This window comes from Podarcis tiliguerta (assembly GCF_965153285.1).
Source record: "Podarcis tiliguerta genome assembly, chromosome: 4".
Taxonomy (NCBI): Eukaryota; Metazoa; Chordata; class Lepidosauria; order Squamata; family Lacertidae; genus Podarcis; species Podarcis tiliguerta.
In genome coordinates this window covers 81,366,061-81,391,926 of record NC_139537.1, presented here as the reverse complement: position 1 = coordinate 81,391,926, position 25,866 = coordinate 81,366,061, and the positions used below count along the sequence as shown (strand labels likewise).

Below are 25,866 nucleotides of genomic sequence, written 5' to 3'. Positions count from 1 at the left end.
CTAATGGGGCCTCCTGCTGCCGCTGGAGCACGATTTCTGTTCTCATCCTGAAGCAAAGTTCTTAACCCGAGGTACTATTAGCTAAAGTGGTACCTTTAGCTAATAACAGTTTCAGGTTATGAACGGACCTCCAGAACGAATTAAGTTCTTAATCTGAGGTACCAGAAGGTTCATAGCCATGAAGAAAGGAAGATCTTGGATAATATATCTGTATATTATGTGCAGTGTGGAATCTCCACTTAAATTCCACTTTATGGAAAAGCAATGCCTCAGCAGCACTAAAGACTCCAATCTAGTTATAGAACAACCCCGCACAGTTAAATAGGTAATACCAAGAAAAGCAGCAATCAATGATTTTTTCAATACATACCTTTAACAGCTTGTTGCTTGTGAGAAAGTCAGCAGATGGCTTCAAGATTGTTGTCATGGATTTGGCAAGTTCTTCATGTACAGTCTTATATTCAGTAGCAATGTAAGGCTCTGCTTTGTAGGCATACTTGGCAAGACAAAAAGTGAAATTAGCTTTGCATAATGCAGAAGTAATTATTACAGATGTTGATGGTACAATTTTTGATAAAGCAACTTTGTATGAATCCTACCTTGACATAGGACCTCAAGTAGCTATCCAGCCCTTCTTCATGACACTGGGCAACCACATGGATAATAACCCTAAACAAAACGAAGTGATCATAAAATATCATTGCAAAGTACTTTGACAAAAATTAGAACAACCTTGGCAAATTAATACCCCAAAATTGCTTTTTAGGTGATTAAATGTACCAGGACTGTTGCATCAAAATGCTTACCTTGTCACGTTCACTGCAACTTCTTCTTGGGTTGCTCTAGTAAGGACTCTAAACAATTGGTTTAAAATAGTAGGCAGGAAAGCTATCATCACATGGCCCTCCATAGCATGAAGACTCTAAATTAAGAAAATAATAAAATGAAATCAGAATTGTATGAGAATCAAAACGTACTTTATATATATATATATATCAGAAGTGTAAAGCTAACAATCTTCAGAAACTTTACTTGGAAGCAAGTTCTATTGAAATAACAGGACTTACACATAACTTATTCTAGGAGGAAACAAGGAAATCTAAGAATATAAGTAAATGGTTTCCTATGCAACATCTGATGCTATTTCATAGCCTGTCAGATTTCAAGCAGATGGGGTAAATGAGAGAGTGCACTGGGAGTTGAAGGTATACATATACAGGATACATTATTAAATAGCAATTCAGCAGAGAATACTGAAATCAGCACAAAAGCATCATGCTGTGGGATAAGATGACATGTGTTCAATATGATAGTGGCTAATGCTGCCTTGTTAAAATACTTGTCAAGACATTTGTGAAATAAATGTTGATTAAATGTTGAAAATACTTCGCAGCCGCAACATTGCAAGGTGCACATTTTGCATGGCAAAATATAATAGTATGGCTAAAATATAAAGGAAGTCTAAAATATGTGCTAGTTACACGTGATCACTTCCTCCCCGCATGTTGCGTTGTGGCATACCACAGGAAGACTCAAATTCAGGCTACATGTCAAGCCACAATTAAGGAAGATTAACTATAATTTAGTATGACAGTCTACACTTCCAAGCCACGGTATATATCAGGGGTCAGCACACTTTTTCAGCAGGGGGCCAGTCCACTGTTCCTCAGACCTTGTAGGGGGCCGGACTATAATTTTTTGGGGGGGAGGGAGAGAACAAATTCCTATGCCCCACAAATAACCCAGAGATGCATTTTAAATAAAAGGACACATTCTACTCATGTAAAAACATGCTGATTCCCAGATTTCCCGGATATAGAAGGTGACTGGGCCGGATCCAGCCCCCGGGCCTTAGTTTGCCTACCCATGGTATAAATTATATACCTTAAGATACTTCACAAGATCAACTCCTAAGGCTTGAGCTCCAGACTCAGTTTTTTGACAATAATGAAAGAAATTGTTTAAGTGCTGGTCCTAGGAAAAGAAAGACAAAAACAGGTTAAGTCAATTAATACATAATTCAAATTGATTTGATCAAATGTGCCATTGCAATGTCACTTCCTCTAGATAAAAGAAATCCACTGTAAATATGACCAAAATGTTCCTCCTTTCAAGTATCCATTAAAGTTAAGCTTAAAAATAATAAAGCAATGTGACAGAATTCTCAGCAATTTAAACTTTGCATAACTCCTGATTCTTGAAGCTACATTAATCTCACAGCCAAAGCTTATGAAGTTTGCTTTTGCTTGCTTCGTGTGCTATAACAGCAAAGATTTTATAATATGCACCAGAAGACCAAAAATTATTTTTCACTTCTCTCCCCCCTACCTACTCCAACTCAGCCCTACCATCACTGAACACGGACTTTTGTCATCCTGCCCTCCAGTTATGTACAATCTAACAGCACAATCAACTCAAAAAATGTGGTAAAAAGCTCTAGTGGAATAGCCTACCTGTGTATATACAGTGGAAACCAGATGGGTTGAAATCTTTAACAGTGGTTTGCCTCCATCTACCCATTTAATTTCAGAACCAGAATGCTGTATATAGAGAACAAAGTTAAAATACTGTTGATATTACGTAAGTATTGCTATTACACCAAATATGGACATGTTGGCCTGGTCTGCACATGCAGAAAAGCCATGCTTTTTTAAAGCAAACCATGAATTAACCATATGTTGTCCAATAATGGTTTGTTACTTTCGCACAAATAAAAGATTTCCCATCTACTCTTGAGTTAACAAATGCCAAATATGGATATACTGGCCTGGTTTAAATATAACACTAAACCATGGCTTGTTTGGCAAACCAAGGATTCGAAATGCATGGTGTACTTTCTGTAGCAAGAACCATAATAAATTATTGGTGCTTTCATTTATTTCGCAGTCAGTCAGTGACACATGACAGTGAACAGGTATACAGCAAGCAGGCTTGACACTTTAAAATTTGAAAATGACAAAAATTTAGTAATGCACTTTGAACATCTTGCATATTTAGATACAAAAATTAATGTTTGCTTTTGTGTGTGTGTTTTAACAACTCTGCCCTATCAAGTTCTATGAAAAATAATCAATCATTATTGTGTTGTTGGGTTTTTTTACTTTGATCATGCCAGGTTCTTGATTGTTGAGATATCCACATGGAAGGTATGCAGCTACTGGGATATGTTGTTCATTTGTCACTACTCTTCCATCTTTCAACAACTGAAGCCAAGAATACCCAACTAAAAAAAAATGCAAAGAAAAAACATTTCTAATATTCACACCTTTAGTATATAATGTAACACAACACAGCCTCATCTAGCAAGACTTGGTGGGTCTTATACTTCACCCGCTAAAATCCTGTTAAACATGTAAGAAAGGCTCTACCCAATGGAACAAAGCACCCATTTTTATCTATAGCACTTAAGAGTAAAATTTCAATTTTAAAAAGCAATTGACAGTCAACTTATTTCTCTAAAAATGCTTTTAAGTCAGTAAATATATTTAGCATTGGACTCTCTTTATTGTAACCCAGCAACAAGAAAATGATAGATTTAATGATAAATCTTCAGAAGCTATGAAATGAGTGGCAGACTTTGAATTCAACACAGAAAATCCAAGTCAATCATACCTTGTGCTTCAATTATGTCCTTCTTTTTGGTAGTCCCTTTGCTTGAACTATCACAGCTGACATGGTAGAAGGTAAACAACAAATGATGTTTTTCATGTAACTGTGTGGGCAACTCTATTTTAATCTAAGAAGAAGAAACATATAAGTTTGGCTTAGAGAATATTCCCAATAGTGTCATGGTATGCCTCATAAAATAATTTTTCCCAGTTTTGAGACCTATTTACCTTGGGACTCAGCTATACAGCTGCAAATAAAACGTTTTAAGTGTGCAATATACAATGTGGCACTAGATGGCGATGGTGAGCCTTAAGGAAAATTCAATGTATTTTTAAAAACGCTTTTAAAAAAAAGCATTTTCAGAACTTTTTTATGTGTGCATAGATTTCACCTTGATTTTTGGCTCTAAAAAGGGCTCAAAAAGATGCTCACAATAAAGACAAAAAACCCAATAAAATTCCTTTTTTAAAAAATTGGACATCATTCAACAGTTACACTAATGTAGTGGTTTTTACTGCACACCCTAAATTTGCTCTGGATAGTTAGGGGAACCCCTGGGGTAGATTTAGGAAACATGCAGGGAAAGGAGAGGAACATACAACGTTAAATCTCTAGATGATTTCTCCCAGTGGTTGCAGGTGCAACACAAACCTCAAAAATGGCAGATTAAAGACTTGTTTAGGATTGTCAAAAGTGCAGGATACAACTCATTTTCAGCAGAGGTCTCTCTATAGCATTTTTCAGAATTGATGGTACTATACTCTTCAAGATAGGCATTAACTTTGCTACCCAAGTGAACAGACCTCCTCTGGCAGCTTTCAGCAGCTACAATAGGCTTCAAACCTCAAGCAGATACCATGGGCACAATCAGTGACCTTCTTTAAATGAGAAGTCAAAATCAAAATGGATTCTAGCTGTTTTATCAGTAAAGTTTTCCACAAACTATTCATAACAGACCACAAAGGTTTCCTCTTCTTCTGCTAAACGATTTAGATATACTAACCCCCTTAGTATGCAGAAAAGTGTCACAAGTCAACGTGGAATTTATGTAATGGTGATAAGCAAGTAAGATCTCTTTTCCACTTGCACATCCATAGAATAATCCCTAAAATGAGCTGTATCCTGTTCCCCACCCCCAATTCTTCAGAAAACTATAGAGCTCTGGTTTTTGTAGATAAGAGAGGTAATCTGAGAGAAATTATACCATCTCATCCTACTATCTTCCAATATGTTTCTCTGTTCATTTTTCTGTTCCAGAGATCATCCAGGGCTTCTGACAGGACTATCATTTAAGGCAGCAAGCAATTTCTCCAAAGTAGTCAAGAAACTGTTCAGATCCACCACTTATTTATTAAAGGTAAAGGTAAAGGTACCCCTGCCCGTACGGGCCAGTCGTGTCCGACTCTAGGGTCGCGTGCTCATCTTGCTCAAGAGGCCGTGAGCCGGCGCCGTCCGAAGACACTTCCGGGTCACGTGGCCAGTGTGACGAAGCTGCAGCTGGCGAGCCAGCATCAGCGTAGCACACGGAAACGCTGTTTACCTTCCCGCTAGTAAGCGGTCCCTATTTATCTACTTGTGCTTAAGGGTGCTTTCGAACTGCTAGGTGGGCAGGAGCTGGGACCGAACGACGGGAGCTCACCCCGCCGCGGGGATTCAAACTGCCGACCATGCAATCAGCAAGTCCTAGGCACTGAGGTTTTACCCACAGCGCCACCCGCGTCCCTACTTATTTATTACTAGTTACTATTTTACAATACTTTCCTAAACACTCAAAGCGCTTAACATGCATTATTCTAGGTATGCTTACAACAGGACTGTAAGATGGAAACTGAGGCAGACAGATGCTAGCTTGCCTACGGCTACCTGATAAATTGATTAAGACAGTTGTACTCTAATTCAAGGAACCAGTTCCACTCTCATCTCGCTATGTTTTTGGAAAGTGGCAAGTATATAATGGGTTACCTCATCATAAAACTCTGGGTTTTGGTGATGATGCAGAACTGCAGCAAATGCTTGTCTTGTAAATACTGATCCACCGGGTCTGCCATAGATGCACTAAAAATCAAATAACAAAAGAAAGACTTATTCCATTGTATTTTAGGTCAAGAACATGAATGAAACATTTTTTGATGGGCTGTTGAAAAATCCAAAGAGAACTTCCAATAACATTACGTAAACACAACACTTGCAGCAACATGCCAAAATACAGCCTAGTGAAAGGATCTCAAGTAGCAGGGCTGGGAAATTTATCCGCCTGATACCTTATATAGCAGGAGAAACTTTCTCAGCCAAGAGTCACATTCCCTCTTGGGAAAGCCTCCAGGGTCTGCCTATGGGATTAACTGATTAACTGGGCCATATTCCAGCCATACAAAAGTCTCTCTCTCTCTCTCTCTCTCTCTCTCTCTCTCTCTCTCATACACACACACACACACACACACACACACAATCTCCATTAGGTAAACAAGAAGTGTTATCATGTTTCAAGGTCACATTCCAACCAGGCAAAAGCATATGAGGAGGATGCAGAGAAGGCCTGAGGATATGTAGGGAAGAGTCCTGAGGGGCATACTGAAGTGCATTGCCCCCTGCTCCCAAAGGTCCCCACCCATGCCTTAGAGAACTGATTTTAGTCAAAGTATATAGTCCTGGGCCTAGATAAACCAATGCTCCCACTCAATGTATGACAACTACACAAGAACTATAGTTGTTTTATGCAACTAGACTGATGTCTACAATTTTAGACCATAAGCGCCTGGGGGCAGGAACCTGTCTTTTTGCCTAAGTTATTCTATAAATTCACATATATATGTGATGGCACTGCATCACCTAGAAACTATATTCAAATGTAAGGGACACATAAACCACAATTAGGTAGCAGCTGTGATTAAAGCATACTCTTCATATTACTTTACTGAGAAAAGCATGTCTGAATAATCAGTACTCTCTTTCTTCACTGAAATCATCAGAAGGATCACATACTCAATATCAGGCTTCCTCAACCTCAGCCCTCCAGATGTTTTTGGCCTACAACTCCCATGATCCCTGGCTAGCAGGTCCAGTTGCCAGGGATGATGGGAACTGTAGTCTCAAAACATCTGGAGGGCCGAGGTTGAGGAAGCCTGCTCAATACTTGTCTACAAGTACAAAAAAGCCCTACTAAAGGAAATGTTACTCAATCTAATTGAAAAGGCCATAAACATATTCTGAAGCAAATTAATTCCTGCCTTCAACTACTAGGGGGAGGTTGAGTTCCTACTTGAGGACACCTTACCTGCACAGAATAATAAGCAGTGAGTTTTTGAATAAATATCTGTAAGTCAGATCAACAAACCTTTAGAGGTATGGAATCTTCATCATCTGAATCCTTGAATTCAATGCAAACTGCAATATTTCTTGCCTAAAAAGAGCATATACAGAGATTTTTGTTTTTCCTAAAAAGTGCCAGATAAGCAACCAAAACTTCCAAGAAAGAACACCAAATTCAATTCAGATTCAATTTGGTCTTGAATCTGAATGTTATTAGTGGCCCATTAACTCACCTTTGCAAATGACTTTTGACTGTCATATTTCAAGTGCTTTGGATAAACATAAAGATGATTGTTGTAGATGGTGAAAGGCTGAGTGTGTTTTGGTATACAGGGAACAAACTCCTCTACTTCAAACGTTAATACTGTCTTGGTACTGTTTTCAAACTGTTTCATGGGAATGTATGATGAGCTAACAAAATCTGAAAATATATTAAAAACCAATAAAAAAATTGAAGAAAAAATGCTTCTCAGCTATTTAAAAGTACTTTTCTATACTTACTTGGGATGTCTGGAGAAATATTATCAATTGTTATGTCTAGATTTCCTAAAATAACGGGTAGCTTGGCCATCTTTTCAGGTCTATGGAAGAAGGAAAAAACAAAGTTACTCAACAGAAAAATCACTCGGGATGGATAATACAGCAGAACTCAAATAGGAAAGGAAACACCCCAAAAGGCTTGGAAAGCATGACAAAGTCTTTTTCCAGAGAGATAGGTAAACACTACATTCCTTGGCAATACTTATATCTCCTAAATTTGTGCAGCTTTTCACTGAAACTACATCAAGCCCAATTTAGCAACTTCCCTTGACGACTTGACCCTCACAGACTTGACTTTTTTAGCCTTATGACAAGAACAGCTGTACTGACCACTGTCTCCAGTCCAGACTTTTCACCTATAATCTGTTTGTAAAAAAAATTCATTCTTCCACAGCACCCATTTAACAGAAACCTTAAAACAGGAGAGGCCAACCCAGAGCCTTTGGTATGATGGCACTCAAAAAGGCCTTCTTTGGTGCCTCCGCCCTCCATAATAAACAGCAAGCACTTGACAAATGTACAGTATGTGAAAACAGATTTGGCTCTGAAGTTGTACTTGCATGAGTAGAAAGCACTTCCACTCATACTCAGATTGTTTTCTTTATGGAAAGAATCTTGCTGCAGACTCAGTTCAAGAGATATTACTTTATTTGTTTGAATTAGTCTTAGCCACATTATTATTATTAAATTTCTATACCGCCCTGTATAGAAATTTAATAATTTACAATATAAAACCACAAAAAACCCACACAACATAGTAGCAAACAAAAACAATACCCCATAGTTTAAAAGGCCATAGATTGTTTAATTAGCCAAAGACTTGGGAGAAGAGGAATGTTTCTACCTGGCGCCTAAAGATATATAACAAAGGTGACAGGTGCTGCTTTAAGAGCCCTTAAGGACAATAATGCAGGATGTAAATATTCTAAATAATAAATATGTACAGTACTCACTTTTTGAAATCAGCTAACAATTTAAGCATGTCTTCATTTGAGAGCTTGTTACTGTCTTGTTTGTAGAGTGCTGAAAATCGTGCATTTTTGTCTAGTGTCCCAGATGCATCCTTAAACAGTGTCCTGAAACATGAACTCTTATATAAGAATCTCATTACAAAATGAAACAGAGAAAAAAGTAAAAGTGAATGCTTCATATCCTGAAATTAGATTGGCAAACTCTGATCCACTGAAATATGCATAAATGCTCACAAGAAAAGAAGCCAAAATTTATTGTGTAACAATACATATTACTACCTACACCAGTGGTTTCCAAACATCTTTCCCTGTGGAGCATTAGAAAATTGCTGAGGGTCTTGGCAGACCACTTAATGATTTTTCTGCATGTTGCAGCAACTGTAATGCAATGAGCAAGAAGCAACGTGATTTTTAAAAATTGTACTTTTAGTGCTTCTTTTATTTCTTATATAATGCATTTTATTGATTATAATTTGAATGCTGTAGAATGCAGATTGTAATGAAATAAAATACAACAAGAAGCAATAAAAACACAATTAAAGATCAGCATGAATATTTAATACCGTGAATTTGTGTTCTCAGCCACAAATCCACAGAAACACCACAGACCACCTAAATGAAGCTCACAGACCACTGGTGGTTAACAGAGCACGGTTTGGGAACTCCTAACCTACACAATGTATTTTTCTAAAATAGTATCTGTTTTTTTCCATGTCCTGTGATTTAAATACAATAGGTTGAGAGTGACTTTAGCCTTGACCACTAAATGCAAGGAATTCTGTCCCAAATACTAAATTGAGTTTTGACTAAAATAAAAAGGCACACAAATTAATACACTTAGAAGAAAAGAAGCCCCAGTCTTTACCTAGCTGCCCATGCGAATGGCATTCTGTACTGTCCTAGCCGCTGACATGCCTGCTTTGCATTTTTCAGAACTTTTTGAGCAACCTGTAAATGATAATAGAAATACATAAGTTTTTCATCAAATAACATTTGGTTTATTTATTTAACCTCACTTCCACTGATAATGACTTATCTCAAATACTCATCCTTCATGATACACTGGTACCTCAGGTTAAAAACTCTTCCCCAGGATGAGAACGGAAATCGTGCGGTGGCGGCAGCGGGAGGCCCCATTAGCGAAAGCGCGCCTCAGGTTAAGAACGGACCTCCGGAACGAATTAAGTTCATAACCAGAGGTACCACTGTATTCTTCTTGACAGGACCACAAGAAGGATCTCTTTCCCAGACTGGGAATTTTGGACTGGAAGGTACTGGTGAAGATTTTAGGTTTTTAACACTATTACTCACAATAGTAGCCAAGACACAGTATGGCACAAGACACATACACATCTATATGTGTTATAATTATTCTCACCAAGTACCTGGGTTCCCTTCTTCGTTTTCCCGTTTCTGTTACTTTATTATTAAAATGCATATATACATGGTATTATTTGTATTCTGCCTTTCCACAGTTCCAACAATGCTCAAAGCAGCGTACAACACAAAAAATACATAAGTACAACATAACAAACTATAGGTAGAAAAAATCAAAGGGGAAGAGAAATCCTACACACAAATGGTGAGGAGCCAGTGGTATGTTCTTAAGTTTCCAAATATGATTTGGAGGACCAGGTTTATAATGTCTGAATTGAGCTAGGGGCATCAGAGTGAAATTTTGTATGTGTGCTCAAGGCAACCATGAACCTCAGCTCAAGTTCTGCAGGGCCCTGACTGATTTCAGCTGGGGCTGCTGAACAGATTATTGAGTTGGGGTGTTGTTTGGTGGTGGTGTTGGGGGTTGCCGCTTAGTTTTTTGTATCTTTATTTTAGATCTTGTGATTTATTTGGAAATTGTTTGGCTTGGTTGTGTATTTTTTAATGATTTATTTCTTGTTTATGACTACTTTTGTTATGTTGGTGCCTTTGACTATGGCAGGTTTGAAGTGGGTCAGAAAATGATGGCTTGAAAGCAAGGCACTAACAACAGTTCTCAAGCTCTGGTAAAGGTAAAGGGACCCCTGACCATTAGGTCCAGTCATGACCGACTATGGGGTTGCGGCGCTCGTCTCGCTTTATTGGCCAAGGGAGCCGGCGTACAGCTTCTGGGTCATGTGGCCAGCATGACTAAGCCGCTTCTGACGAACCAGAGCAGCACACAGAAAGGCCGTTTACCTTCCCGCCGGAGAGGTACCTATTTATCTACTTGCACTTTGACGTGCTTTCAAACTGCTAGGTTGGCAGCAGCAGGGACCGAGCAACAGGAGCTCACCCCGTCACGGGGATTCGATCCGCCAACCTTCTGATCGGCAAGCCCTAGGCTCTGATGTCATAGCAAATTACAGTTAGAAAAAGCCAGGTGAAAGACTGAACTTTCAAGAAAGCAGGGAGAAAAGAGGGAGAAGGAACAGAACCTGAAAGCCCCTAGTGTATCTCCAAACCACAGCTGAGAAGACCTGGTTTGTGATGTCTGCACTGAGCCATAACATTCAAGGGAGATATTGCACCACATTTTGAACTTTCATGTTTAACAAAGGATTCAGAATCTGATCTGATCTTTGACCCTGAGAAGTTCATTTGCCTTGAATATATGTACTACATTTTAATACTCCAGTGTATATGGCATTGCAAACAAACTGAGACTTACAAATGGGATGTCAAACAGTCAAGAGTATACCTTAGAAGAATCAGAACTTTTCATATATGGTTCAGCACAGTGGGTAATGCTCCCTTGCAGGACTTTCTCTATTCTGGCCACTAGAAATATATCAGGATGTGGACACGTCACTGAGAATATTCCCTGAAAATAAATGCTTGTTTTATTGACACTGAAATGAAAATAGAGGTCTTTATTTTGCAAAGAAGGGGAAATAGTGACTTCTTTATTCCTTACCTGTTTGGGATATTGTAACATTATCTCTGGAATAACATCCTGAATCCGATGTAAGCAATCACTGCTGTCATTTAATACCTGTTGAGATGCACTACCTAGCATATTCCTCACTGTGCTATGATTCAAATCCACATGGAAATCTGATGAAATCTTCCGGTTCTCTTTTATATCAAAAAGTGACAGCGTTATGAAAAATGGCTCTACCTGGGCATTTAAAAGAAACAAAACAGTAAACATGGCCATCAGGCAAAGAAATAATGGGTACTTGATAATTGGCACATAGAAAGAGCTGTTTTTATATTATACAGTGACTTTTACTTTATAAATTCAATGTGTTGGAATTGTATTTTAGAACCTCTATAATTTAGAGAGCCAAATACCTTATACCACTGAATATGTAAAGATTTTAGGCTCTCTTTTAGTAAAATGTATTTTATTCAACAACAAAAATCCACACACTATAATATGACACTACAATGTTTGCTATGTAATCAACAACTAATAATTACTCATGAAGTTCCGCACAACTTATGCCTTTCCTGTTTTCTCTCTTTCTGCTGGCAATAGCCACTCATTCTGCTTCTGGGCTGGTTCATAAAAATCTTGACAAACATCTACAGGTGCAGTTACGTCCCTCATTGTTTTGTTTTCTCTAAACATCCATTAATATATCAAGGGGGTAGATGAAGGGGACATTTAGGCATGATATTGATTCATCATTCCAACATCAAGGGAGTTGAGAACTCTCAGAAGTATTTACATTTGTTGTTGGTCCTTCCTCATTTTCAGCCACACAGCTTTGCAGATTGAAAGATAAATCATTGCACTTCACCAGAATCTTCTTCCCAAACTTCTCTTCAAATGGTTTTACTTCTGGCTCAATACCAGAGAAGTCAAGTTTCTTTAAGATAAATAGAAGAGAGAAAGCAATGTCTCACTTGCCAAAAGAGAATAATTATTTCTTTAAAATTTTCAGTTTTCCTACCAAATTATCTAACCTGTGCATCTGGATCCAATGCAAAGAGTTTCACTCTGCTTTCACTTTTGAATTTGATTTCAGAATCTCTGGAACTCTGCGAAATAATAAGTTAATATTTTAAAACAGGATTTTTACCACAAACACAAAAGGTTGCTTCTTTAACTGTAAACATGTTACGATTTAACTGCAAACATGTTACAAACAATAGTTTACTTATGAAATATTTCTAGAGAAAAGTGAATAATTGGTACCATTTCACAGAGTTCTCACAAATATAACAGATTAAAACAATGTAAAATCACAGAAGCAAAGTGGATCCTAAAAATGTACATCTCAAGCGTCAAAAACCAGAGTAAAGAGGTGCATCTTCAGCATTCACTGGAAGCTGTATAATGAAGGCACCATAGGCACCTCTGTGGGGAGGGAGTTCCAAAGCTTAGGGTACGCCACAGAGAATGCCCTCCCTGGGGAACCAGACAGAGGGCCTTCTTGGTAGTGGCACCCACCCTGTGGAACACCCTCCCATCAGATGTCAAGGAAATAAACAACTATCTGACTTTTAGAAGACATCTGAAGGCAGCCCTGTTTAGGGAAGTATTTAATGCTTGATGTTTGTAGTTTTAGTATTTTGTTGGAAGCCACCCAAAGTGGCTGGGGAAACCCAGGCAGATGGCCAGGGCATAAATATATTATTATTATTATTATTATTACCCAGACACAATCCAAGTGGGTGCTTCCAAAAGTACATTCTCAGAGATTTTGTAACCCTGAAGCATATATATTTGCTTACATTGCAAAGTATGGAAAAGTCTATCAGGCATATCAAGAGTATGAGCAAACAAAAAGTTGAAAAGGAATCACTGTAACAAGTGCCAAGGTTAAGGAAGTAGTGCAGAAAGACTGCCTGTTCTTATGAGAAGAAAAACTAATAAAACGAAGAGGAAGTATTAAGTCATTGAGACAAAGTTTATAGTGTAACAATGGGGCAAACTTTCACATTTGGCAACATATTCAGTTCTGCACAGTTCTCCAGGAATAAAGTTTATTTTTTGCAAGATCTACTTTTCAGTTATTTTTGTACTAAAACACAACCTTCCTGACCAACATACATCCTGTCTAGAATTATTTTGGTTCAAAACTAAAGAAGACGACTGTGACAGGAGATTTTGGCACTACACTAAGAATTAGGATGGCACAGTGAACTCTGCAAAACAATACAAAACATCTGCAATGATATTTTGTGAAAATGAAGAGAAGAACGTATGATAAGTAGCATATTACCATTGGAGATTCTGCTACAAAGTTTATTAAAAACAAAGCAAAACAAGAAAGCATCCAAAATATATCAGGCACACATTGTGTCACTTTTGAGAATGCTTAAGACATGGATGGGACACCTGCACATGCTCTCCAAATGCTATTGGACTTCATTAAATCCTCTGTATGGCCAATAGAAGAGGATAGGAGTTGGAGCTCTACAAAATCTGGACGGTTACAGGTTCTCCATGCCTATGTAAAATGTAAATTTGTATAGAAAAAGATAGCTAACAGATTGATGGTGAGCATTAGAGCCTAGTTCATAGCACTTAGGAATTTTCTGGAGACGTTCCAAAACAAAACAAAATAAGCTGATCGTAAAGAGCAACAAAAAGTACACAGCCCCTGGAAGGCAGGGGAACATAGCATACAAGAAAAACACAGATGCCAAAATAGATTCTAGCATTCACGGAAACAGGAAGCTGCATTTGTGGCACCAAGATTAGATATAATAAGCAGGTGTTCAGACTTTCAAGGAGGAGCCAAATCTCAATTATTGCCTATAAACCAAAACATTTCCTATTTCACAGTATATGTGCTTTAAAAAGTACAAATTTTAGAATTCCTCACACTTTAAGTTTTATATCCAGTTTAACTTCAATAAATTAACAAAATGTAGTCCAGTCTATCACAGATAGATGATTAGTTTATGCTTGTTAAATTCACCCAGCATCACTGGGTACTGGATGAAAGGAGCAACTTTCTGTAGTAGGAGGAACTCCAAGGAAGTGCAATTCTATGAAGAATGCTACTAATGTGGCTCTACTCCCTTCTCTTTCTCACTGATCTTGCTACCCAGTGTCTGGAATCACCAAGCACTGTTAGATAAGTAACTTATATTTGTCTTATTTTAGGATGTTCAAGGCCAGAGTATTGTTATCTAGGCACACTCATGATGGCACAGAGAAGCTTATCTTAAAAGCTCTGTCTTTCCATTGCCCAGAAAGAACAAGAAGTCTGTTTTTGAGCAGGGAATGCTACCTTTTAAAAATAAGTGAATAATTTGAAGCAGCAAAAAAAGAAGAGGCTTTAGTTGATGAATCACAGATCTGATACTGGAAACTATCATCCGTCTTACAGTTGAGCCTCCATAGATTGCTTTAGTTAAACTGGACAGACTAGTCCACCCATTACATTCTTCAGTATAAGTGGTATAAACGTGCACAAAAGCAACTTCATGTTGGGCTGGTTTTGGTTATCAACGGAGGGGGAAACTACATTAACTTCTTTGTAAGATTTAGAGACTATTAAATAACTATTTCAAAAATACTTGTCTGATATACATTCAGCAAAAGAACATTTATGGTGTGAAGGTATCATAAATCAAATTGCAATACAGTCAGCAGTGCTCCCATAATTAGGATTAGATTTTGTAATTCCTTTGTTGATATACCATACTTAAAAATTTTAAAAAGCACAACATTACCTTGGCACTTTCAGGAAAATAGCTATCTATACTGGATGAGGAGTTGTCCATCTTGCTTTGCTCATCATCTGGAAATTTTAAAAAGTGAAACTATAAAAATTGACTGATGACTTTAGGAAAGTGCTATAACCAAAATGTTGTAAGGATTAACTTGAAATATGGAGAAGGCAAATTCTAACTTGAGATGTTTTTGCTGTAACCAGCAATTCCCTCAATATTTTTTTCTATCCTAGGTACCATCTAATGGACCAGCTGCTTTTTACCGTGATAACTCTAAGCACTCCCTAAATAAAATGGTTCACAGTTTAGCCATCACAAAATCATTCAGATAATTCTTTAAGGCCACTTCAGATGATGGCAAGCATAAATCTTAAAAGGAGGAGACATAGTCATGGTAGATAGATTTATTAACAGGTATTAGTAATCACAGGTAGATAAAATCTCCATGTTCACATTATAACTCTGGGTACCAGATACTGGGGAGAAGCTTTCAGCCCTCTGAAAGGTATCTGGCTGGCCATTGTTGGAAACTGAATGCTGTACAAGATGCAGATTTAATCTGACCCCTTCCCTTTTCCTTCATAAGGTTGGCAATATGATCCCAAATCTAAAGAGAAAATGGTCCAACCTAAGAAACCTGCCACCCCTGCAAATGCAAGAAGACAACTGGGGCTTTAGTGGAAGGGGTAATCCCTTCAAGAATGTTGATGTTAGCTAGCAGCTGCACAAAGAAACAAAGTATTTCATGCAGTGGCTGAATAAAGTGAAGTGTGTAGTTACTATATTGTATTTAGTAGCCACAAATCCTTACAAATCTTTATTTTAGTGCATCACATTTTCTAAATTACTGAGCAAACGTAACTCGCACTTACCCTCATGGGAGTCTCCATTTCTTTTTTCTTGCATTGCAGCTTCAAAATTTAATTGGAGAATTTTATTTAGAGTTGCAATCCATTCTTCCATTTCTACTTCACTGTCTGCTGCAAGAAGATAGCTACTCTTGTCTTGCATTTTAAGCTCAAAGGCAAAACGCCGGACTTTGTTGTTCTGCAATAAAATAAAGGATATTAACATGTTACCTGCAATGGATTTATTTATTTATTTTTGTCATCTGAGGTCATCACACATATTTAAGCATTGGGCAAATGTAACTGTTTGAAGCGGAGAAAAGTATCGTGCATAAACACGTTCAACATAAATCCCTGGAGCTTGTAGAACTTGTTAACTTTTTGAAGCCCTTTTTGATTGCTTTTTCTTGGCAAGTGGAAAAGAGATTCTAGCTTCACATTCACAGAATTAAATATAAGCATACATTTTAGGCACGGTGTAATTTTTGGTGTGTAGCTCTAAACATATAACAATCAAAACAAATATGAAATGTGTAGATATAGGATGATGTAGAACCAATATAAGAATTGCTTTTAGGTTAAATTAAGTTAAGTTAAGTTTTGTGATTGAGCTATGTTTCAAACTTTCACACCGATAAAGAATTGGAACTAGTAACCAACTTTATCATATGGGGAAGAATACTTACGACTATTTTCTTTTAACCCTAAGATAAAATTTCACACATGGGACCATTTACAAATGAATGAATGAATTAATTAATTAATGCATACATACATAAATATCAATTTCACACATTCTGATGCAGGTCTACAAAATCTGTAAACTAGAATACTACAAAATATAAGCAAAAGATGTTTATTGCTGCAAAGCAATTTGTAAGAATGTATGATTGCCATTATGACTGAAATGCAATAATCACTAGGAGAGATCCAAGAACCCAATTGTTTCCAAGTTTGTTCCATCAGAACAAGTCCATAGTGTTCTTGAGCAGAACACAGATGCAAACAGCCTATTTTTGGCATTTGTTACTGGCAAGATTTAGACTTGGAGTTTACGTTATGTTTTGCTTCAAAGGGTTGGGTTTTTTTTTTATAAAAAGAAGTTAATATCGGAAAGGTCAAGTGAAAACATTTGGGAGTACAGCTATGAATGTGATGAAGCTCCTACAACTGAAATCCCACACAAGAAGTTATGCAAAACATTTTACAGTCATATTGCAGCACTGTTTGTGCTTCTATTAGATCTTCATGCAATCTTAAATTCCATTCTGTGATTTATTTATTTTTCCATTCTTAACTCCAGAGACATAAAACTTAAGTCAGCAGATAATCACAAATAATCAGTTGACAGCAGCAACCAGCAGAACACTTAGTGGCAATATTTCTTGATTGTTTTATATAAAAACAGAGTGCTCTTTGAAAATCTTGATATGAACTGTGCTACCATTACTGATTTTTTAAAATAAAAAATGCACACATTATTTTATACTATTTGCTCACTAAAAGCACAGAAACACAATGTTTATCTAAATCATCCCTATTATTCAATATGCACTGAGGGAGCAATCGTGTATATTCAAAAGTAAGACAGTGTGTTTAACAAGGTAAACATCCTACTATATTTATGACTGCCACCTAAACCTATTTATCCACTCCAAAAGTTCTGAAGAGAGACAAAAGGAACATATAGATTTAAGTTTGTACAATACTTAAACAACGTATTAAACAGTATAATTCTCTACTTACCTGGACCACTCCCATGCAGGAATCCAAAAATATTGACCCTTTTGGTTCTTTTGATATTTTCTCATCTTTGTAGAAATTCAGGTTATATGATCCATCACCAAGTTGGAGTAGATGAAAAAATCTTCTTTTGAATGACTAGTTATGAAAAAGTACTCACATTAAAAATATGAAACTAAAACACACACAAAAGCACTCAATTTCCATACACCATAATCCAAAGACCCTATTAGGAACATGCAAGGGCTTGTAAGCCCCCAAACAGGAACAGTCATATTGCCTGGCGCAAAAGCAGCTTCAGAAACATCCTGTAGCATTGTGAAGAGTGGTTGTCAGAGGAGAAAGTGAAAATGCACTTTCACAGATCTTTAGTAGGGAGTTCTTCGGATTTCAACCCCAATGCTACAATGCACTACACACGCTGAAGTGCTGTTGAAATCAATAATATTGACAATGTGCAACTGTGTGCACTGAAAGTCTAGCAGAAGAGATAAAACCTACCCGCATAGTAACACTGATAGCACTGTTCATGTTGCCTTTGTATAGCCATCCTTGTTTTGTAATTCCTCCCTTCTGAGATCCTAGAGAGGCTGCATCCTGGGGATTGTTTGTTTTTTAAAAAAGAAAAGGCTACAATAAGGCAGTGATACATATTTGGGTCCTTTATCATGAGCTGCTGGTTCTATATATACAGTGGTACCTCGGAAGTCAAATGGAATCTGTTCTGGAAGTCCGTTTGACTTCCAAAACGTTCGGAAACCAAGGCATAGCTTCCAATTGGCTGCAGGAAGCTCCTGCCGCCAATCAGAAGCCGCAGAGGATGTTTGGGTTCCAAAGAACGTTTGCAAACCGGAACACTCACTTCCAGGTTTGCATTGTTCGGGAGCCAAACTGTTTGACTCACAAGGCATTTGGAATGCAAGGCACAACTGTACTAGAGATCGCTAAATAAGTCCATTTCAGTTTCTTGCCGTTTCTCATTTTTCCAACCTTAAATTCATTTCACATTTCTACATCTTTGAGGGCCCTATTAACTTGTCTGCCAATTGTAGTCAACAGTTTGATGTTACTGTGGTAGATCAAGATTGCATCAGCTTTAACATATGTTTCCTTGAGGGAATAAGGCAGGATATGAGAATAAAGAATTAGTTTACAAACTTTGAATGTACCTCATAGCAAGCCATCTGTTCAATCAAGAAGACAATGCCCTAACTAATTACACAATAATTTTATAACAGAAAGTGACTTTCTAGTTCCTGTAGGTCAGGTCATTTCCCCATCAAAGTTGCACACAGGTCATGTTTTCAAATGTCTTTTGAATCAAGCAAAAACTACTTAATGCTGATAGGTTGTGCCAATGGCCATATTAGATTATTATTTATAATTTTGTTTGTTTCACATTTAACTATTGAGATTTAATGACACTTTCTCTAGTTTTGAGTTAGAGAGACATAGCCTGAGAGAATTTCCACCAAAGTTACATTGAAGTCAGCAGGAGCTGACAATAGCGCTAGGATTATTGAGCTGCCAACTCTGGGACCAGATATGCACCACAAACTAAAAACTGCGTTTAGACGGAGATTTTACACATCTCTGATAACCATCTGACATTCTACCATGCTAGAATATCTGAATAATTATTACAAGAGTTTGAACTGACAAGTTGAAAGCAGAAGTCATATGCTTACCTCATCCTTATCTGCTTCTTCATCAACTTCATAAACATGAACTGGAAGTTTATCTAATTTGGTCCCTTTGCTAAAAAAAAAAAGAATACCACATCCCACAATAATCAGTTCAGGATCACTAGAGTAATGAATGGTCAATGCATATATGCACAGTAAAATACAGATGTATACTTGAAAGAACATATATTATTAGTTTGCCTAAATGGAAGTAAAAGTAGTAGGGCTTTTTGTGGGGGCAGTGGCAGGTGAGACACTGCATGGAATTAGCCTTTCAGGTTCAGCACAATTGTATCTTATTAGAAAATGGTATTCTATTTCTCTTCAAAAATATAAAAAACAAAGTTCCTATTTGCCAAGAAACCATTAAAAGGACCTTTTCTACAAGCTGCAATGATCCTAATTATGGCAGAAAAGGCAAGGTGTTTGGGGCATACTCGCTATATATTCCGCCAGTACCAACACAGAGATCACATTCACCCCTTCCCATGTTTACTGGGGTTTTGCATTATTTAGCACATTCTATGCTCTTTAATAAAATTGAGTTAGCAGCAAGTATGTCCTCTCAAAGGAGAATTTGTTGTCTTCTAAAAAATGTTTGCCTCTCCAGTCATTCCCATTTTGTAGTACCTCCCAAGTAACAAGTTGCTGTTTTCAGAGGTGCACTGTAAAGGTAAAAATGAAACTAAGACATTTAAAATTAACATTCCTTATAGCGTTCCCACCCATAGCAACTTCAGATACAACATATGGTGGTACAACAAAGTAGCATAAGAGCCAAATGACTCCTGTGTCCTGCATTGTTTCCAATGAAATATGTAAGTTGTACCTACATCTGGAACTCAGGGATCTCAAGCCCCTTTCAGTAGTTCCAGAGAAGACATACCAAACATGTTTAGGGCATGCAGAATTTTTCTTTCAACAGGCCTATAAATCTCTCTGTGATGGAAAATCTTGAAGAAACAGGGTTCCCAGTCATAGGCAGAAGTGCCGAACAAAGTGTGTCTGGGACACCGTGAGCATATAAGGAAGCACACGGATACAGCCTACTGCTACAGTACTGCTCTCTGTGTTCATTAAAGGACCTCTTGAATATCTGAAGGGGGCAAGAGAGGCAAAACTATTTCAAACATTACATAAGCAGCACAAAGATAAGGAATTGTCACTCACCAAATCACCCACACAGCCTCAGATTAGTTATCCAAAGTTTACAAACATCTTTTTGCAAGTACAGAGGTAGTACAATCCTAGAAAATCCTACTCACTTTGGAAGCTGTCGAAACTCTCCTGAGTAATCTTCATATTTATAATTGACAACATGCCAGTCTGAGTTATATGTTTTAATGCACTGCAAATAAGGAGAAAACATATGGTAACTTTGAGTGAGATTCTTTATAGAACAGTGTGATTTTCTTAGCAGTGCGAGAGCTTCTTTTTATTTAAATTGTTGCCTTTAAAACTGTCAGTTAAAATTTTTGATGAGATTTGTTAGCAGTGAAAAAGCATTTCTCCCCATTAAATAAGGATACTGTAGTAAGAAAAAGTATAAAAATAAAAATGCACCCATATACTGTACAAAATTTATCACAATTAATATTACTGAATATCCATCTGAATATACAAGTAGCTTGTTCTGCTGCTAATCTGGCTAAAATTGCAGCAAAACCTTTTCAACCCTTGATCAGAGGAAGTACATTTTTACTCCACCCATGCTCTGCTAACATAACAATTCTCATTTATTTTCGCTTCAACACTAGCTTATCTTGCATGTTGGTCAAACTCATTATAAGAACTAAGGCTATGCTAGCAACTAATTTTTCATAAAAGTTAATTTAGTAGCTGCCCTTGAAAGTCCTATAGTGAAATGATACAGCTAGATAAACCACACAATTCTCAACTTGTAAAAAGTACTGACATTCACAACTGTGAAAATAACACATGTATGAACAGACTAGAATGGGAAGCAGAACAGTCAGCAGAACAGACAGTCAGAATGTCTTTACCACTTCAGAGAACACACTAAAAAGTGTAACAACATTTTGCTGCATGTTCTACTTGCTACAACATAAAATTAAAAATACAAAGCATGGAAATCAAGTAGCAAATACACCAGAAGCATTACCTCTTTAACAAATAAACTCTGAGCTTCTTTCTCTGCATTATCAGGAATCGTAGAGCATACATATCGATGCTGTCGTTTCAGTACTGCTGTCTTTAGTGAGAGATCAAAGTATAATTAATTGCAAATAGTTTTCACTTGTATTTATAAGTGCTAATTACACCCTCCAATGCAATTCTATCAAGGTCTACTCAGACCAAGCATCATTGAGTTCCATGCGGCTTACTCCCAAATAAATATGGCAAGGACTGCAGCTGAAATGAATATAAAATTCAACTAAAATCATTTCTAAAATCAAATAGCTCACAAATTGTTAATTTTTTTTTTATTTTTATTTTTTGGAACTATATGTAAAATAGCAAAATACACACTATGGAAATAAATTGTCATTACAGAATTATTATAATTTACATTTCTATCCCACCTTTTTCTCCAAGGAGATCATGGTGGTGTACACTCCCCTCCTCATTTAATACCCACAATAATGCTGTAAGGTAGGTTAGGCTGAGAGGCACAACTGGTCCAAGGTCACCTAATGAGCTTCAATGCCAAGGGGAGATTTGAACCATGGTCTCCCAAATCCTAGTCCAACCACTACACCACACTTTATAACTAATATGTTTTTATTGTAGCCTGGATTTTGTTAGTTTAGTCATTATACATATCATTCTGAGACAGGGCCCTTAGTGTTCACAATCCTGTTTTTGAAATACGAAAAAAGCCAAGAGAAATTGTCCCAGTTTTTTCCTACCTCTCTTATCTCAGATTCAACTTTTGAAGCATCTTTATTCTATAGTTGTTAAGGCTGTGTATGAGTTAACAAAGCTGAAGACTAATTTTCACAAGAGTGTAGACTGGCTGGATGTTTAACTGACCAGAGAGACAAGGAACCTCAGGGGCGGCTCATCCTGATTTGTTGCCTGAGACAAAATGGAAAAGTGTTTTGCCTCACCCAGCCACTACCGCTACTGCCACTTCCACTGCTCGTCCCTGCTGAAGCCCTCTCCCATCAAAGAAGAGGTGGCAGCAGCAAGAGCTTACTAGAACCCACCGCTCATGCTGTTTCTCCTCACTTCTCTCATAGCAGCTTCTCCTCTTCAATTCCACAAACCTATGTTTTGTCTGTTGGGGTCAACAGAGGGATGGCCTTCATTTTCTTTCACTGAGTGCAGATGAAAAATGCCCTCCCCTAATTCATTACCCCATTGGGGGGCAGCAAATTTGGGGAAATATTTTGGAACTATTCCTGAGAGGGAAGGTTAATTTGTATTTAAAGCTTCAGAGAGCTTTCCTCATTTGCTTTAAAAAGAAAAAGAAAAAAACAACAATCTGACTTTGCCCTCACAACATATGGTGGACTGTTATAGGACTATGTTATGACATAGCACTGGAAGAGGGAATAGCAGCTGACAGAAAAGCAATTTAAAGAAAAAGAATGCTGTAGTTGCTACTGAGAGGCCCCCTCCCTCCCAAAATTATGGGGCGTTACCCCAAAAATATTCTGTAAGGGAAAATCAGCTCCCACTTTTGCCTATCCCAAATTCAAACTGAAAGAACTTTTTGTCTCAGCTCTACTTTTAGTCAAAATAATTCTTTCCTCCCCTAAATCAAACCTCCCCTGGCATGTCCTATTTCCCCCTCCTCTCATCAGTGTATGCCTGAACTATGAGACTCATGCCTCTCCTATCCTTCTACACCACAATAATCCCTCATCTACAAATCTTCATATACATAACTTCAGTCAAACAAAGGATCCCCAAGTGATTTGCCTCTTTTGATGTAATAGTCCTCTGACTCTCTCCATAGCTATTAGCAACGGAGTATTACATTACATATTATATGGAGTACAGTAACATACTATGGTTACTACTGTATTACAAATCAAATTGTGCATCAGAAAGTCAGTTCTGTGGCAGAACTGGTAGTTTAATTTGTTTTGTAAAGTACATTATGCATATTAACTTTGATGTCTTCCCAATAATTCTTATCAAGATTATAGCCTACACTCTAGGATGGTTTTAAACTTATTTGGAGTCTTACTGGATTGCTAACAAATCCCAAGATGTTTAACTTTCTTTGAGCCACATATACATTTGCTATTGTTTGCAGTCAACACCTGCTTCCTGCATTCAATACTGGTCTTTCCATGGATGCTCAACATACTTCTTCCTTTGTTCTGCTAAAAATAGTATTATCCAAACATACAGATAAACATAGTTCAAACCCTTTAAAGAAGGAGGGCATCCTTCTTTAAAACAAAGGCCATTTAGCAAAAAGGAAAAGAAAAAAAAGTAACATGCTCATATCCAGAAAAAATATCAGCATTCCATGAATTAAATCCAGTATTTATATCAAACATTTCAGGCAAATATCAACAAAAAATCACTCATTTTACTTTGCATCAGGATACATGGGGCTTAAACAAGAAATAGAGAAATCTCACAGCCAGAACTGTGATCATTTTCTTAAAGGCGTTTAATGAATAGTAAAACCCCAGAAGATCCTGCAAGTCTCAAGAAGATACAGCAAACACATGAAGCAGGTCTGCCATGCTATGTTACATGTTCATTTTTTGCACCATCTCTGTCAAAATGGTTACATACCAGTTTAAGTTACTTTCATGATAGCTGTAGAGCCTTCAGAATAGTTTTTGCTGTGTGTTTTTTAAAACAATGTCACCATGCCACAGCCAGTTATAGTGGTCCATCCCAGAGCAGTTAAAATACTTTCACATGGCTGCAGTAAGAAATCCAAGTCTTCTTGTGAGACAAACTAACACCGCTGGGTTTTTTTTTTATGCTAGCTGTACAACCAGGTCTCTATATCAGGGGTGGGAACCTCTGGCCCAAGCGACAAAAGCAGTTGTCCAAGCCTCTCTATCTGGCCCTTGGGATTCTTCCCAAACTACACTCTCTAACCACCTCTGACTTTGCCCTCTAGTCCTGCATTGCAACTTCCTTGAGTGTTTTTGACTGGCTGGAATATGTCGTTGAACTCTGATGATGCATTTTGCTTGCCTTGACTGGGGACAGAGACGGATGCATGAGTTTGTGTAGAGAACAGCCTACTATATAAAGGGGGGGAAATTCATTTTTTGCTCCACATACTTTTGCCTCTGTGTGCACCACTGGTGTATGTGGCCCCTAGAAAATTGCTGAGAAGGAAATGTGGCCCTCAGACTAAAAAAGGTTCACCGCCTCTGCTCCACATACAATCTTTTGTGGTGAGGTGAAGGAAGAAGAAGTCACTGAAGAAATGCACACAATTAAGTTAACCTTATGCTGGAAGCAGAATATTTGTTTATGTATATTTTTAAATAAAGAACTCTGTCTTGGGGGGAAATAACTCCTATAGCTACACTGAGGTGATTAAACATAGTAAATTTCATATTTACTTTTCCTTTTTTATTTAAAAATTGTATTCTATTTTTCTTTCAAAAAAGAACTCCAAAATTGATGTATTTTGTATCGGTTATTAATTTGATTAACAATAAAATTAGTAAGAGTTTTATAACAAAAAAATGAACATGACCAAAGCCACAGAAGCAAACAAAAATGAAAGACACAAAAAAGACAGTGGAGAATGCCAAAAGCCATTTGCCAAAAGCCAAGTTGTGCAATCCCAAAGACCCTGCCTTAAGAGCCAAGATGTCACTATATGGCAAAACCACACAGTGATGGGAGTTACATCAGCATCCCTAAGGGCAGCTAGATTCCATGACTGAGAATCTGTACCTGCCTGCACATCAGACACACAGAGCAAGACACAGAACCTCAGATGTTGATCTGAGCATGCAGACACAAATGTACAAGGAGTCACTCAATTTAAAAAAAAAGATTAGGACCAAGACATTGAACAGAGTCTGGAGACAAGCAAGTAAGCAGCACAGAATAAACAATAGCCTTGTTTCTTCATAATGGTAAATCATGAGTTTACCATATTTCTAATTTAAAAGTACTAATACACACACACACACACACACACGGTGTGTGTATACATATATACACACATATATATAGATATATACAGATACACACACACACACACACCTAGGGGAGGGGAAGCAATAGTAACCAGTAAAATCAGTTAGGTTATAGCCTGAATCTAAGTTTAAAGGAAATAGCATTTGATGTTTTATAGCTAACCAGGTAATACACAATAACTTTTTAAAAAATTGTTAGTGTTGGAATTAAAGACGCTACCTGGAAGTCATCATAGGGGAAAAGCAGCATCTCACGCAAGGCATCATTGAGGATTTGAGTTTTCTTTTGAACAATGACATTTTCATAGTCTATTGGTTCAATGAGCTTTGGTTTTGCCTAAAAAGAAATAGAAATATTTAAGTTATTAGATAACACAAATTTATTTATAAATATACTTATGTGGATTTATATATACCCATGGGCTACTGCAGCACAATTCTACAC

General features: G+C 37.4%; 1 protein-coding gene across 30 annotated transcripts in view; it reads right to left on the bottom strand.

Annotated features, from left to right (window-relative positions):
• The window catches only part of DOCK9 (dedicator of cytokinesis 9), a 94,293-nt gene that overhangs the window by 36,818 nt on the left and 31,609 nt on the right, over window positions 1–25,866 (bottom strand). For all 30 annotated transcript variants that reach the window (XR_014510426.1, XM_083437546.1, XM_083437562.1 and 27 more), the window contains exons 2-26: window positions 25,642–25,758; window positions 21,443–21,532; window positions 20,586–20,668; window positions 19,324–19,393; window positions 18,137–18,232; window positions 17,639–17,773; window positions 15,917–16,091; window positions 15,045–15,112; window positions 12,321–12,395; window positions 12,083–12,223; window positions 11,323–11,526; window positions 11,107–11,229; window positions 9,295–9,377; window positions 8,412–8,534; window positions 7,420–7,499; window positions 7,152–7,339; window positions 6,944–7,009; window positions 5,572–5,664; window positions 3,613–3,736; window positions 3,102–3,223; window positions 2,454–2,540; window positions 1,885–1,974; window positions 807–922; window positions 600–669; window positions 371–496 (exon numbers count right to left, since the gene is read on the bottom strand). Coding sequence is in view for 29 of the 30 variants with exons in the window: in XM_083437546.1 (XP_083293672.1) it covers window positions 371–496; window positions 600–669; window positions 807–922; window positions 1,885–1,974; window positions 2,454–2,540; window positions 3,102–3,223; window positions 3,613–3,736; window positions 5,572–5,664; window positions 6,944–7,009; window positions 7,152–7,339; window positions 7,420–7,499; window positions 8,412–8,534; window positions 9,295–9,377; window positions 11,107–11,229; window positions 11,323–11,526; window positions 12,083–12,223; window positions 12,321–12,395; window positions 15,045–15,112; window positions 15,917–16,091; window positions 17,639–17,773; window positions 18,137–18,232; window positions 19,324–19,393; window positions 20,586–20,668; window positions 21,443–21,532; window positions 25,642–25,758 (2,745 nt within the window). In the remaining variant the exon portion in view is untranslated. The remainder of the gene's footprint in view (window positions 1–370; window positions 497–599; window positions 670–806; window positions 923–1,884; window positions 1,975–2,453; window positions 2,541–3,101; window positions 3,224–3,612; window positions 3,737–5,571; window positions 5,665–6,943; window positions 7,010–7,151; window positions 7,340–7,419; window positions 7,500–8,411; window positions 8,535–9,294; window positions 9,378–11,106; window positions 11,230–11,322; window positions 11,527–12,082; window positions 12,224–12,320; window positions 12,396–15,044; window positions 15,113–15,916; window positions 16,092–17,638; window positions 17,774–18,136; window positions 18,233–19,323; window positions 19,394–20,585; window positions 20,669–21,442; window positions 21,533–25,641; window positions 25,759–25,866) is intronic.